We start from the raw sequence: 13,056 nt of genomic DNA on the forward strand, positions 1-13,056 counted from the left end.
CCCGCTCCGCGGGGATGAGCTGGACGGATTCCCCTCCCCCACTTGTGTGGGGATGAGCTGGGTTAATTCCCCTCCCCCGTTTCGGCGGTGGTGAGCTGGGCAGTGTCCCTTTGTGGGTGTAATTCTCTAAGTGCTGAGTCCTGCGGATGGAGCTTTGATATCGACATACTGAGGAGTTTCCGGCAGCACATGACCACATATAGGGAGGCAAAAGTTTGCTCTCTATCTCCACCTGCTGGTAGATGGACACAACCCACCAGTCTATGGATTGATCAGCTATGATTAATGGAAAGAAAATTATCAGGTATGATTATACATAATTTTACCTTTTTTTCCTTTAAACTATTATTTTCTTCTACAATGTTGCATAAATCTGGATTTAGTTATTTGTCCATCAGCATCACATTTTTTTAGTCTGTTTTAAATGCTGCACAGGTCCAAAGAGTGGAGGACTTAAGGCAAGCTTTGAGTTTGTCATACCTTTTTAAATGACAGACATTGTTTGTTGAAAGTCACCAGAAAGGACTGTAACAATTCCTTCCATCAAATTCTCATTACTTCTCAAGTCTTGTAGGCTTCTGTTAACTGCTTCTAGAGGATGCTTATGAGCCACGGTGCATTTATCCCAAACAGTGAGGCTACATTGTCATTATTTGGTTAGGTCTGTTCCTTTGTTTATTTTACAAACTGAGTTCTCAGTACGAGGCAATTTAAAAGTTGAGTGAGCCATTTGGCCTCCTTGAGGTATTGTGTCAGCTATACCAGAAGAAGCAATAGCAATTCCATAGCATCCTATAGACCAATCCAGAGACAGATGGGTTATGTCCCTCTAGCAGGATAGATAGAGAGCAAGCTTTGAGCTCCCTATATATGGTCACAAGCAGTCACATGATCCTCAGTATTCTCTCTATCTAGCAGGTGAATGGTCACAGCTCAGCAGCTCTGCTTCACTCCTATCCTATTTTTAGGTGTAGTTGAGCTTGTTTGAATCTCCTCTCCTACTTTGTAGGTGCAGTTGAGTGTTTGCGTCTCCTCTCCTACTTCGGTGGGTGTAGTTGAGTTAACCCCGGGGTTGAGGACTGTCCCAGGCTTGGGATCGAGTGGTGACACCTGGTGGTGCCAGGTCCCTCCCTTTCTCCCCCCTCCTGCTGGAGCCAGTGCAACTTGAAGTCTTTCTCCTGCTGATGCGTTTAAAAAAACAAAACCAAAACGAAAGTACAAAGGATTCAGAAAAGCTCACTCAGGACAGATTCGTTGCAGCTCTGGATTTTTTTCAGGTACTGAAAACTTTTAAGCAGGAGGGGGTTGTTCCCGGTATGTGTAGCGTGTGGCGCCTGGCTCTCCGGACCGCGTTTGCGCAGCGATGGGGGATGCGCGGCCTCCCGCGGAGTTGACCACATTTTCCCACTCTTTGGCCACCATTTTAGGAGCGTCTGCCGCGCCAGTCGCCTAACCGTTGTTGCCTGCCCAGGCCGCGATGGCGACTCGGACCGCGTTTACTGCCCTTCCCCCGAGGCCGGCCTCTGACACATTTTAGTTCCGAGCCGCTGTAGTTCCCTATTCTACGTTGACCACCCTTTCTTCGAGGCCGCTCAGGGAACGCGGGCCGCCCTAAAGAAGGGAGGTTTGGGAAAGGTGCCCAATTCGAAAGAAGCGCCTTTCTTCCCGCGCATTCCTCCTCGGGGTGAGGCAACAGACGCCATCTTAGTTTCGCGCAGCTCCATGTCTTGAGACTTTGCAGCTGCTTTCTATGGTGTCAGAGAGCCCTTTTCCTCATGAGCCCTTTTTGGATGTCGAACGGAGCTGGGAGCTCCGTTTTCCCCTAAAGACGCTCCGGGCCTTTCTGTTAAAAGGGCTGGGGCTGTCTTGGCAGAAGGGGCGCTGAGGCCGCTTGGAAACGCCTTGGCATGGGCCCCCCCCTACCTCTAGATCTTGTCTAGTTTTTTCTGAGGTAGATGAGGGCAGCTTATCTGTGGTACCCAGCATTTTCGTGTGGAACCGCTGGAGGGAAGTGAGATCTTCTCTGAGGGAAGAGTATTCTGCTGCCTGGCTGTTTTGGCAGGAGAAATTGCTTATCTCATTGTGCGGGCTATGAAGGGGCTAAACTTTTAGCCTCTGCAGGTGAGTCTTCCTCCTCGGTGACTCCTTTTCTGATAGCCAGTAGGCGGTCACCTAGAGTTTTTACCTCCGTGTGGCTATGAAAGGCCTGATTCTAGAATAATGGGACTCCGAAGACCGGCCTTCGGGTTCCTAAGGTCATGAGGCGCTTTTGCATACTTTCTGAGGGAGAGCGTTAGGCTTTCCGCCTACTTACCGTGGATACTGTATTCACAGCAGGGACCAAGGAACTGGATTTTCCTCTGGTCAGCGCCTTGAAGGGCCTGCAGGACAGGTGGCTAGAGGCCTCCTTAAAAAAAAAAAAGACTCCTTGGGTATGCAGGCTGCAGTCTGTATTCCTGTGTGACCAGGGCGTGTTTTACTGCGTTGTACCGCCTTCCTTTGCGGAGGATTTCATGGCGGCGGGACAGACTCTAGAGTCAGGCATGACTAGTTGGCTGTTTTTCTTTATGGTGTCCTTCAGTCTTCGGCTAGGAAGTGTCCTTAGTCATGCCTGCCTGGTGGAGGCTATGGCTTCACCTTTAGGCATCCGACCGGGCGTCTAAGGCCCGTTTAGCAAGTTACCATTTTAGGGCAAGCTCTTCTTTCGACCCGTGCTGGGTGATGCCAAGGGCAACGGTCTCACAGAGGTCAGAACCAGTGTGAATTCTCGTGCGGACTCATCTAGGGGCCGTTTTGAGATACCCGCTGGTATCACCCGGGCAAGTCTGGGTCCTATTCCAAACAGCGTTTTCTTCAGAGACAGCAGTCCTTTTGTGGAACCTGTCGCTCCGGCGGAATTCCTTCAGAGCTCTCCCAGGGCCTCGTGCCCAAGGTTGGGGTTCTGACCCTTAGTCCAGACTTTTTAGAGGGCGGCTGTTATCATTTCTGGACGAGTGGGCCAGGATAACGACGGACGACTGGGTTCTCTGGATTTTCCGAGACGGCTTCAAGCTGGAGGCTGTCTTCTGAAGGACCTATAAGTGGCCTCTCTGTGCAAGTCTTTACAGAAGCTGACTCTGGGCAATTTAATCAAATTGGCGCCGTCGTTCCCATTCCAGTGGAACAACGTGGCTCAGGGCACTATTCCATCTACTTTGTGGTGCCAAGGAGCGGAAGTTCTTCTCGGTCTCTAAGGAGTCAACAGGACCTTGAGAGTACGCCACTTCAGGATGGAAACCCCCCCAGTCGGTTTTTGCCATCGTGCAGAAGGGAATTTTTCTGCCCACCCTGGACATAAATGAGGCTTATTTGCACATCCCATTTTGGCCTCCTCATCAACGGTTTCTCCGCTTTCCGGTCCTGAATCACCAGTTCCAGTTCCAAGCCCTGCATTTCGGGCTGGCTACAGCGCCTCGGATCTTCTCGAAGTGATTGTCGTCATAGTGGCGTTCCTTCGCAAGAAGGGGTTCTAGTACATCCTTACCTAGATGACAGGTTGATCTGGGTCCAATCCTTCAGGGAAGGTGTACGAGCCACGAACGAGGTCTCTCTCTCTGTTGCGCTCCTTGAGTTGGATCATCAATCTGGAGAAGAGTCGGCTGAACCCTTGTCAATCTCTGGAATTCCTAGGCGTGATCTTTGACACTCGATAATGCAGAGTCCTCTTTCCAGAGGCTGGACAGTGGAAGTTACAGACTTTGCCTGCAACGGATAACTCGAGGACTTCGGTCTCCGGCAGAGACGTGGTGGTCCATCAACCTCTTGCAATTGAGGGCGATATCGGCTGGCTCTTCGGGATTTTCTGCAACTGCTGTTTCGGAAGTCAGTACGAGTCCTTTCCGACAATGCGACGGCGGTGGCATATGTCAACAGACATGGAGGTACCAGGAGTGCTCCTTTGGTCAGAGAAGCGATACGCTTAGGCCTTTCGGCGGAAAAGCATCTGGAACAGCTGTTGGCAGCACACATTGCAGGATTTCTGAATGTCGAGTCAGATTTTCTCAGTCGACAGGTGTGGTATCCGGGAGAGTGGATCTCTCAGTCAGGACATTCTCGTGGTTCCCGAGTCGCTGGGGACTACCAACCATGGGTTTAATGGCATGTGGACCTCCTGTATGGGTTTTCCCTTGGGCCCATGCTGGGCAGTTTCCTGGGAAGAATAGTTTGAGTTCCGGGACGAGTAATTATGGTGGGTAGAAATTGGCCCAGATGCCTGTGGTGTGCAGATCTGATTCGGCTACTGTTCAACGAGCCCTTGTGGCTACCCAAGGTCAAGGCCTGGTTCTTTAGGGGTCTATTATAGGAAATCCATCCCCGTTTGGTCTTATGGTCTGGCTATTCAAAGAGCGCGATTGAATAGCAAGGGGATTTCAGACCGCGTACTTGCTACTATGTTGAGAGCAAGGAAGTGCTCCATGTCGACAGCCTACGTCAGAGTTTGGCGCATCTTCGAATCCTGGTGGGTGGCGGGTTCCATTTCTCCTGCCTCGGTGTCGGTGGATGCCATTTTGTCTTTTCTCCAGGAGGGGTTCGAAAAAGGGTCTCTCTCTGAGTTCTCTTAGAGTACAGGTACCGGCTTTGGCTTCTTTCAGAGGGTATGTGAAGGGTGTTTCCTTTGCCTCTCAGCCAGATATTGTGTGCCTTTTGAGAGGGGTTTTCCAGCTTCGGTCTCCTCTGCGCTCCATTTTTCCTTCTTGGTCTCTTAACATGGTGCTGAGAGTCTTGCAAGAACCGCCGTTTCAGCTTTTTCTCGGCTGTCTCTCAAGGATCTAATCCTGACGACTGTGGTTTTGGTGGCAATCTCTTTGGCCAGAAGAGTTTCGGAGCTTCAAACTTTGTCTTGTAGGAATATCTTTCTGCGTCTCTCTGAAGCAGGTATCTCTATATGCATAGTTCCTTCTTTTTGGCCGAAGATGGTGTCGCGCTTTCTTGGGGATCAGCAGTTATGTATAACTTCCTTCCGAAAGGAGGATTATCCTGGGAGTTTCAAGCCTTGAGTGGTGTGGATGTTTTGAGAGTTCTTTGCAGATACTTGGAGGTGAGAAATGATTTCCGAAAATTGGTTCATCTTTTGTGCTGCACGCTGGACCTGGGGAAGGTCAGGAGGCCTCCAAGCCTTCTGTGGCTCGTTGAGTCAAGGAAGCTATGGCCGCACCATACATTCTCTTGGGCAATGTGCAGCCAGCACAGTTGAAGGCTCATTCCACTAGCACTCTAGCGGCCTCTTTGGCAGAATCGAGATCAATTTCTCTGGAAGACGTCTGTAGATAGGCGGCCTAGTCGTCGATTCTTCCTTTTCTGAGCATTATCGCTTGGATGTGCCTGTGAGAGCTGAGGCGGCGTTGGGCGCCTCGGTTTTGCATCCTGAGGTTTTCTGATTCCCACCCTGGGTAAGTACTGCTTGGGTACATCCCATCTGTCTCTGGATTGGTCTATAGGATGCTATGGTAGGTAAAATTATGTAACATACCTGATAATTTTCTTTCCATTAATCCTTATAGACCAATCCAGAGGCCCTCCCAGAAATCTGCTGTGTAATTATTTACTTGTATTTTGTATCTTTTCAGATTCAAGCTTATATTGTCGTTCAAGTTCAGTTCCTAATTCAAAGTCAACTTATAATTTAAGTTCAAGGCAAGTTCAACTTCAACAAGTTCAAATTTGTATGATTTGCCTGGAGTTGGGGCGAATCTGTTTTTAGTGAGCTGCTTAAGTGTTTCCCGCCTTGGGTGGCTGCAGGGTAATTGAGCAATCAATTAAGTCACGTTCCTCCCGCTTCGGTGGTTGCAGGGTCCCTCCCGCTTTGGCGGTTGTAGGGTTAATGAGTTGTCAGTCACAGGAGAATTTTGCAAGGACCATGAGCTTTGATATCGGCATACTGAGGATCATGTGACTGCTTGTGACCATATATAGGGAGCTCAAAGCTTGCTCTCTGTCTAACCTGCTAGAGGAGGGACATAACCCATCTGTCTCTGGATTGGTCTATAAGGATTAATGGAAAGAAAATTATCAGGTATGTTACATAATTTTACCTTCCATAGCATCCTATAGACCAAACCAGAGACAGATGGGATGTACCCAAGCAGTACTTACCCAGGGTGGGAATCAGAAAACCTCAGGATGCAAAACATTTTGTGTGTTCCTCCTGATGCCTCAAGAAAGAAGAGACCCCCAGTTGTAGATAGCCTGTAAAATTGAAGATTTTTTTTTTTTTTTGGTCTAGTCAAGCAAGGTTCTCTTTTTTTTTTTTTTTTTTTTTAAACAAAATATCAAAGGTGTGTTTGGTCATAGCTTGTTTCTCGAATGGTTTCTTGATCTTCAGGATTTGGAAAAATTAATTTTGTTTTTGTTAGTCCAACTTCATCCATCGTCTATCATTTGTAGAATTTTGTCTTCGATAAAGATCAGTTCAATATTGAACATATTTTCTGTATAGGTGTTATGATTTTTTAAATCGTCAGTTTTGAAAGTATTGGCTTGAATGTAAATGTCTTCTGCTAAACTTTCTTTAAGTCCCATAGCTGTTTTGGATTTGCTATTTTACAGTACAGGATGGCAAATAAAGTTTGTTACTTAGATGGAGAATGTGTTGCAGATGCTTTTAACATCGTGTTTATGCAGTGCTGGTCATCTTGCAGCAAATCTCGAGCTAAACGTGCCTCATGATAAATTTGTAATAGTTTTCTATCAACAGTCTTGAGAGTTTCAAAAGATGTAGAGTCTTTCACATAATGAAGTAGGAGATGCAGATAGAAGCACTCTGAATTATTGGGGCATACTGTATATATACTTCTGAGAGCACAACTTTTGTAAATGCCAGGATGTTCAGGCACTGGAATCCCCTGTTTCTGTTGATTATTTTCTTGGACTTGGCCCATGTAAAATACTTTGGGACATCACAGTATAATAAAGTCTTTGCAAATTCATCGTTTTGGCATAATTTGAAGAATGCTTTGAGATTGGTTTCAGGAGATTGGTTTCAGGAGGGTGTTCCAGCCTTTGTTCAAGATTTTAGGTTTTAAAGTAGACAAGTTGTCTGTTCACCAAGTGGACTGTTTGGATATCTTTCATGCGCTGAAAATTGAAAAATGCACCAAATTGCCTCATTGCTACTGATATATAGACCAGTTTTTGATACTGGTCCACCTCATTAATAGTGCCATCTTTTTCTAGTCCAAAAACTGCTTGATCTGAACCCTTGTTCATGTACTGATGGATTTTACTGAGTTGCAGAATTCTACGTTCAGATGGGCCTTGAATATCCGAGAAAGTGGACAGTATGGTACAACCTGTCTGTTAATCAATTTCTACATCTTGTACTATTCCATTAACTTTTATATGTATTTTAGCAGAATAGCCACCATCAAGTATGCTTTGTCGTCAGTAGAAAGGATTGCCATTTTGTGCCGAGTTTCAAGTATGCTTTGGATACTTTTTTGAACATGTTCCTTCTTGCATGCATATAGATTGTGGATTGAGATAGCCACATAGGCCATATATTGACCATATATCATGTTTTTCATTATTATATTGAACAATATTACTGGGTCTTTATCAGGTATTTCAGCACTGATGATGTCATCAATTTCATTTGGATATATTTTCTGTTCCAGCCAAAGGAGGATATGAACAAGTGGTAGTCCACATTTTTGCCATTCAGTGTAGTATATCCAGCATCTACTGGTTCGAAATGTATTTTGCGTTGTAAGGAGATGCATCATTTTGATTACTTTTTGTCTGAAAACCCATTCAGTTATGCTGATGTTTGCCCAGGCAGAAGCTTGTGTTGAATTTTTGGTCCATTTGGGATTGCATTTAAATGTAAGAAATAGGTTAGGTCGTCCATAATTCCAAACATGCACCATAGTGTCTTGTGTATATCCATGCATATAACGGGGACTACCAGTAAACGTGGAGGAGTGGCCTAGTGGTTAGGGTGGTGGACTTTGGTCCTGGGGAACTGAGGAACTGAATTCGATTCCCACTTCAGACACAGGCAGCTCCTTGTGACTCTGGGCAAGTCACTTAACCCTCCATTGCCCCATGTAAGCCGCATTGAGCCTGCCATGAGTGGGAAAGCGCGGGGTACAAATGTAACAAAAAAACAAAACGTTAAAGGTAAAATTACCATTCGTTCATGGGAATTTGCATTAATGTTTCCATCATGAGTTATGGAATCACATAAGTAAATGTATTCATCAACTTGAGGTTTTGGTTGAGTCGAATAAAAAGTAGTCGTTCACTTTTGATTTTTGCTGCTAATTCCAGTTCCAAATTCCCCCCCCCCCCCCCCCCCCCCCAGCCTGCCTGCCCTCTTCTCCTGCGACAGCCCTTTTTGTTCCTGCAACCTTGCTTTAAATCTATTTTACCTCGAAGTCAAAGCAGCAGCAACAGACAGTGAAAAAAGCAGGCCCGCCTTGAGCCTTCCCTTCCCTCAGTGTCCCGCCCTCGCGGCAATAGGAAATTACATCAGAGGAAGACAGGACACTGAGAAGGGAGGGAACGCTCAAAGCGAGCCTGCTTCTTTCACTGCTGCTGCTATTTTCACTTTGACTTTGAGATAAAACAGATTTAAACACAGGGTGGCAGGATCAAAAATAGGGTTGTCATGGGAGCCAAGGGTGGGCAGATGGGGACCCGGGCTGGAGCTGGAACTGTGAGCTGCTGGCAGCTGTAAGTATGGCTTGTGATGCCCTCCAGAGGTCGGCGCCCCCCCCCTGCCATGCTTACCGAGTTGTGCCGGCCCTGTCCCATCAGTCTCTGAACCTCCCTTGTACTGAAATTGTTAGGGAATAGGGTATTGGAGAATGAGAGAGGGACAACTGCACAGCTGCTGTCCTTGTTTCTCCCCTCCAGACTCTGAGCCCTCATCCTGTCCTAAGCAGTTTGTTGTTTAGGAACAGCAAGAAAAAACTTTCCAACCTGCAGCCTATTCATTTAATGGATGGAGTTATTGCTCCCCTGTCCCCTGAGTGCCTCCGTGAACCAAATCTCTTCAAACTACACAATAACCTCGGCAACGGCGGGTTGAGTCTGCATGCCTGGATTGGTTACCATAGCTCTTTGGGGGCCGGAGGAGTTCGGACACACACGCGTTTTATATATATATATATATATATATATATATATATATATATATATATATATATACACATATATATATGTGTGTGTGTGTGTATCTAAGCCGCTTTGATTGTAAGTGCAGAAAGGCAGTGTATCAAGTCCCACATCCTCTTTCCCTTATGTTTGTCTAGTTTTTAATGTACAGATAACCTATTTCATAATCGTGACTTATTTAAAAAAAAAAGTCAGACCTGTTTTAATGTCTTTATATATATATATATATTTTTTTTTTTTTAATTTATTTATTTGTTGCATTTGCTGGCTCATTGTGGTTTACATAGTGCAGTAGTGGCAATCGCCAATACCGGCATGAACAAATACAAAGTGAACTAATGACAGATAATGATCAGAATTGACAAAGCTTATTGGGGGTCAAGGGGAAAGTAGGTTATAATATAATTGTACTTGTAGTTGTTTTGCTAATTTAATACAATTGTTTAATTGCCTCTCTGATCTTGTTTGTTCTTTTCTTCCCTTCATATACTGCTTTTACCTCGGTATGCCTAACCCTATCCTCCCCCCTCCCTTCTCTCCTCAGTTAACAGGAGCTTTGAATCATTTATTTCTTGCATGGCAGTGCTTAACTTGTGTAGCTGTTGCCACTGGGGTGGCCCACTTTAAATATGTTCTTTAAAAAGGATGTATGTGAATTATGGTAAATGTGGTTTATACTGATTTGTCTGAATGTTTGATAACTAGATCACTGTTAGTGGGTTCATGAGAATATTTGTACAGTCTGGCATACTAATTAATAGAATAGGTTTCAGAAGATTTTCACCTGTGTAAATATTGGAGTCTAAAAATTAGCCTCTAGGCAAAATTGCCTGCCGAATTGGTCAAAGGAATGGGAATGTGGAGGGCAGGGCCAATAGATATGGTTTTGCTATTGCTGCATATGATAGATACAGCACATGATTTATGGTGTAGAGTGTGTGCCTGCTATAAAACACTTGCAAAGCCCATGAGTACTTGGAAGTGCTGTTGGCCCTAAGGTTTTTGAAGGGAAACTTGATGGACTTTTTTTTTTTTTTTAATTTGCTTGCAGACAGGGTATAATTTCTTAAAACTCTGCCCCTAAGTCGATGCTTTTCAATCTTTTTGTGGCTATGACCACATGCTTGTGGCACCTGTAGAGATTCCACCCAGGTCTTGTCCCCAAATGTGGTTTTTGTGACCCCATTTGGTGTCCTTACCCACAGTTTGGGAGATTCTAACCTAAGTGTGTTTGGTTGCCTACTTTGTTTTAAAGAAAACACTTCCTCACACAAACAAAAGGGGGGTAGGGGTAGTGCAAACAATGAAAAACTTGAACATTTGTGTTTTTTCTTTTCACTTGATCAGGTAGAAACTATGTTCCAGCTCCCTGTCAACAACCTTGGCAGTTTAAGAAAAGCCCGGAAGACTGTGAAAAAAATATTAAGTGACATTGGTTTGGAATATTGTAGGGAACATATTGAGGTAAGTACATAATCTAGCCCTAGTTTCAGCTTAATAATGGGCAAACTGGGCAGAAATAGGCTTGTTTAAGACTGTTATTTGCCTTCTCTGCTGAAATGTGTGGTAAGGTCTGAGTAGATTGGTACTATACAAAACTAGTCTCAAAAACCTAAATCCATGCACTTTTTTTTATATGAAGTTTAGATTCTTGACCTCTTAAGTAAGGATTTTGTGCTTTGTTTATCAGAAATAAACTCTGAGCTTCTCTGCATGAACTTGTGCAGGCAAGCTACTTAGGGTAAATGGCTGGTGTGCTTGCTCCCAACTTTGGACCCATGAACCTTATTTCTATATGTGGGTTATTTCTTTGCTTTCTATTTCATAGAAGGTAATTGATAGAAAGAAGCAGTTGAGCCCAAAGTTCAGTTGCTTTGAATTTCAACTCTTAAATTAGAAATTGAATGGCATGACCTTTTTTACGGAGACGTAACTAACTTTAGTAATATTCAGGAGTTTTCTTTCATGGACGGTTTTAGAGTAAATCTTTTACTCTACAGATGATAAAATGATGGTAGAGTGGTGTGCAACTTGGGCTTCATAGCCAGCATAATAGAGGGTTTTTAATACTGAGCTCTGATGCATTAGAAGCCTAATACACTTCAATGTAGTTTCTTCTATCGCAGTGTTGATTGGATCAAAGTTAACCTTCACATGAGTCATTGAGGGTACAGTAACCCTAACCACAGTAACTTGTATGAAATTCACTTCTATATTCATTTCTAGGTGACTTAATTTAAAACCTGCTTTTTAATAGTTCTTTTCTAAAGTTACTTAAAGCAGCAGTACAAGTTAAAACAAATTCACACATTTATTGGGATTTATTAACCGCCTTTATGAAGAGATTCACCCGAGGCAAGGCAGAATACAGTAGGTACAGTTTAACATCAAACTTACAATTTTGTTAATAGCGTAACAATAGTAAAATGAACACATATAAACAAAAATACAATGAAAGAGGAAAACTTGAAAACAGCAAATTGAAACCTAATAATAGAATTACCATGGAACAGGATCAAACATATACATTTTTAAACAGCACTGAAATTCAAATAACAGAAATAATATGATGTAAGCATAATGGTGATGGATTATTTAATACGCACACAATTAGAACACTCAAATAACATTGCTGTGATACTAGTGCTTTTCTACAGTACAGCTTACCATATAGCTGAGGGGCCAAATGCAGATATATTTATAGATGGGGACAAGATAGCGTGGTACAGAGTCGGTTGGGATAAATGGGTGGCTAAACTAAAAGCAAGTTCTTTGTACAGTTAATCAAGATATAAGGAACTGGTCTAAGTTATAGTGTGTATAGCAAGCTAGTCTAGTTGCAGATGGGTGTATACATTTTCAAACTAACATGTATCTTAAAGGGGGTTTTTTAATGCAGTATTTCAAAGATCTTTCTACTATTTTTATAAATTTATAGAAAGAGTATGAAAACAATCTTTGCATGACAGAGTTAGAAGAGATTTGGTTATTTAGACCACACATCCAGGCAGGATTCACTCTGCATATATCATATTAGACAAGTGTTGTTTGCTCTTAAGAATTCTCATGGATGTAAACGCCATCCTTTATTCCCCAGGTAGCATGTTTTCCTTATTGTCCATGTCAAACCAGTTTGAGCAAGGATGTTGTCGCTTTTCTACCAGAAGATGGAGATAGAGAACTGAGTTTTCCAGTGACATCAATGGTGTATGGGTGGTGCCTTCTGGAATTCTCTAGTATTTCTCTCTTCATCAAATGGTAAGGTTGTTCAGGCTGATGAAACATGTCTAGGCCTGGTTTCCCTGTGTACAGGTTAAGGTCCATCCCCTTGAGGTCAAACTTAACAGCCTTGCTCCTGGAACTTGGTCCATAGACCTTGCTTAGTAGAGTGAGGGTGCTAGCTTGTGAGGCTTCAGGCTTGGATCCTACAGGGACTTTGCCTGTGGTGGCTTTGGATCCCCATCACCTTCCTCCAGTCTCCCCCCCCCCCCCCCCACCCCCAACCCCATCACTCCTCCTGGGGTTCCCTGTAGCACTAGGAGGCACAGCTTTAAAAAAAAAAAGGGGAGAGAGGGAGCCTGAAAGTTGGAGGGCTCTCATTACGCAGAACTGAGGTCACCCATTGAGTCCCAGGCCAATTCTCAGTGGACGGTGTTTCCATTCTGCATTCTGACCAGTGCAGGCTGGCAGTGACTGCGGGAATCTGTAGCTCAGCACTGTTGCCAGTTCCCTGTGCCTCAATTGTGATTTGCCTTTCCTTATGTTGGAAGTGGCTGCAGAAGGACCTGGGGGTGTTAGCAGGCTGTTGGTCTGTGTTTTTCCTCTCCCATGGGACCCGCAATTCTGGCAGATTTTGCAGAATTGGCAGTCATGTTAGCCCTGCCTTCCCTTGCATTTAGA

At 44.3% G+C, this 13,056-nt stretch overlaps 1 protein-coding gene across 3 annotated transcripts in view; it reads left to right on the forward strand.

Moving 5' to 3' along the window:
• Positions 1 to 13,056, forward strand: part of ADNP (activity dependent neuroprotector homeobox) — a 74,823-nt gene that overhangs the window by 26,533 nt on the left and 35,234 nt on the right. For all 3 annotated transcript variants that reach the window (XM_030211460.1, XM_030211462.1, XM_030211461.1), the window contains exon 2: positions 10,504 to 10,620. In XM_030211460.1, the coding sequence (XP_030067320.1) occupies positions 10,513 to 10,620 (108 nt within the window). In that variant the 5' untranslated portion in view covers positions 10,504 to 10,512. The remainder of the gene's footprint in view (positions 1 to 10,503; positions 10,621 to 13,056) is intronic.

This window comes from Microcaecilia unicolor, chromosome 8 (genome assembly GCF_901765095.1).
Source record: "Microcaecilia unicolor chromosome 8, aMicUni1.1, whole genome shotgun sequence".
NCBI classification, from domain to species: Eukaryota; Metazoa; Chordata; class Amphibia; order Gymnophiona; family Siphonopidae; genus Microcaecilia; species Microcaecilia unicolor.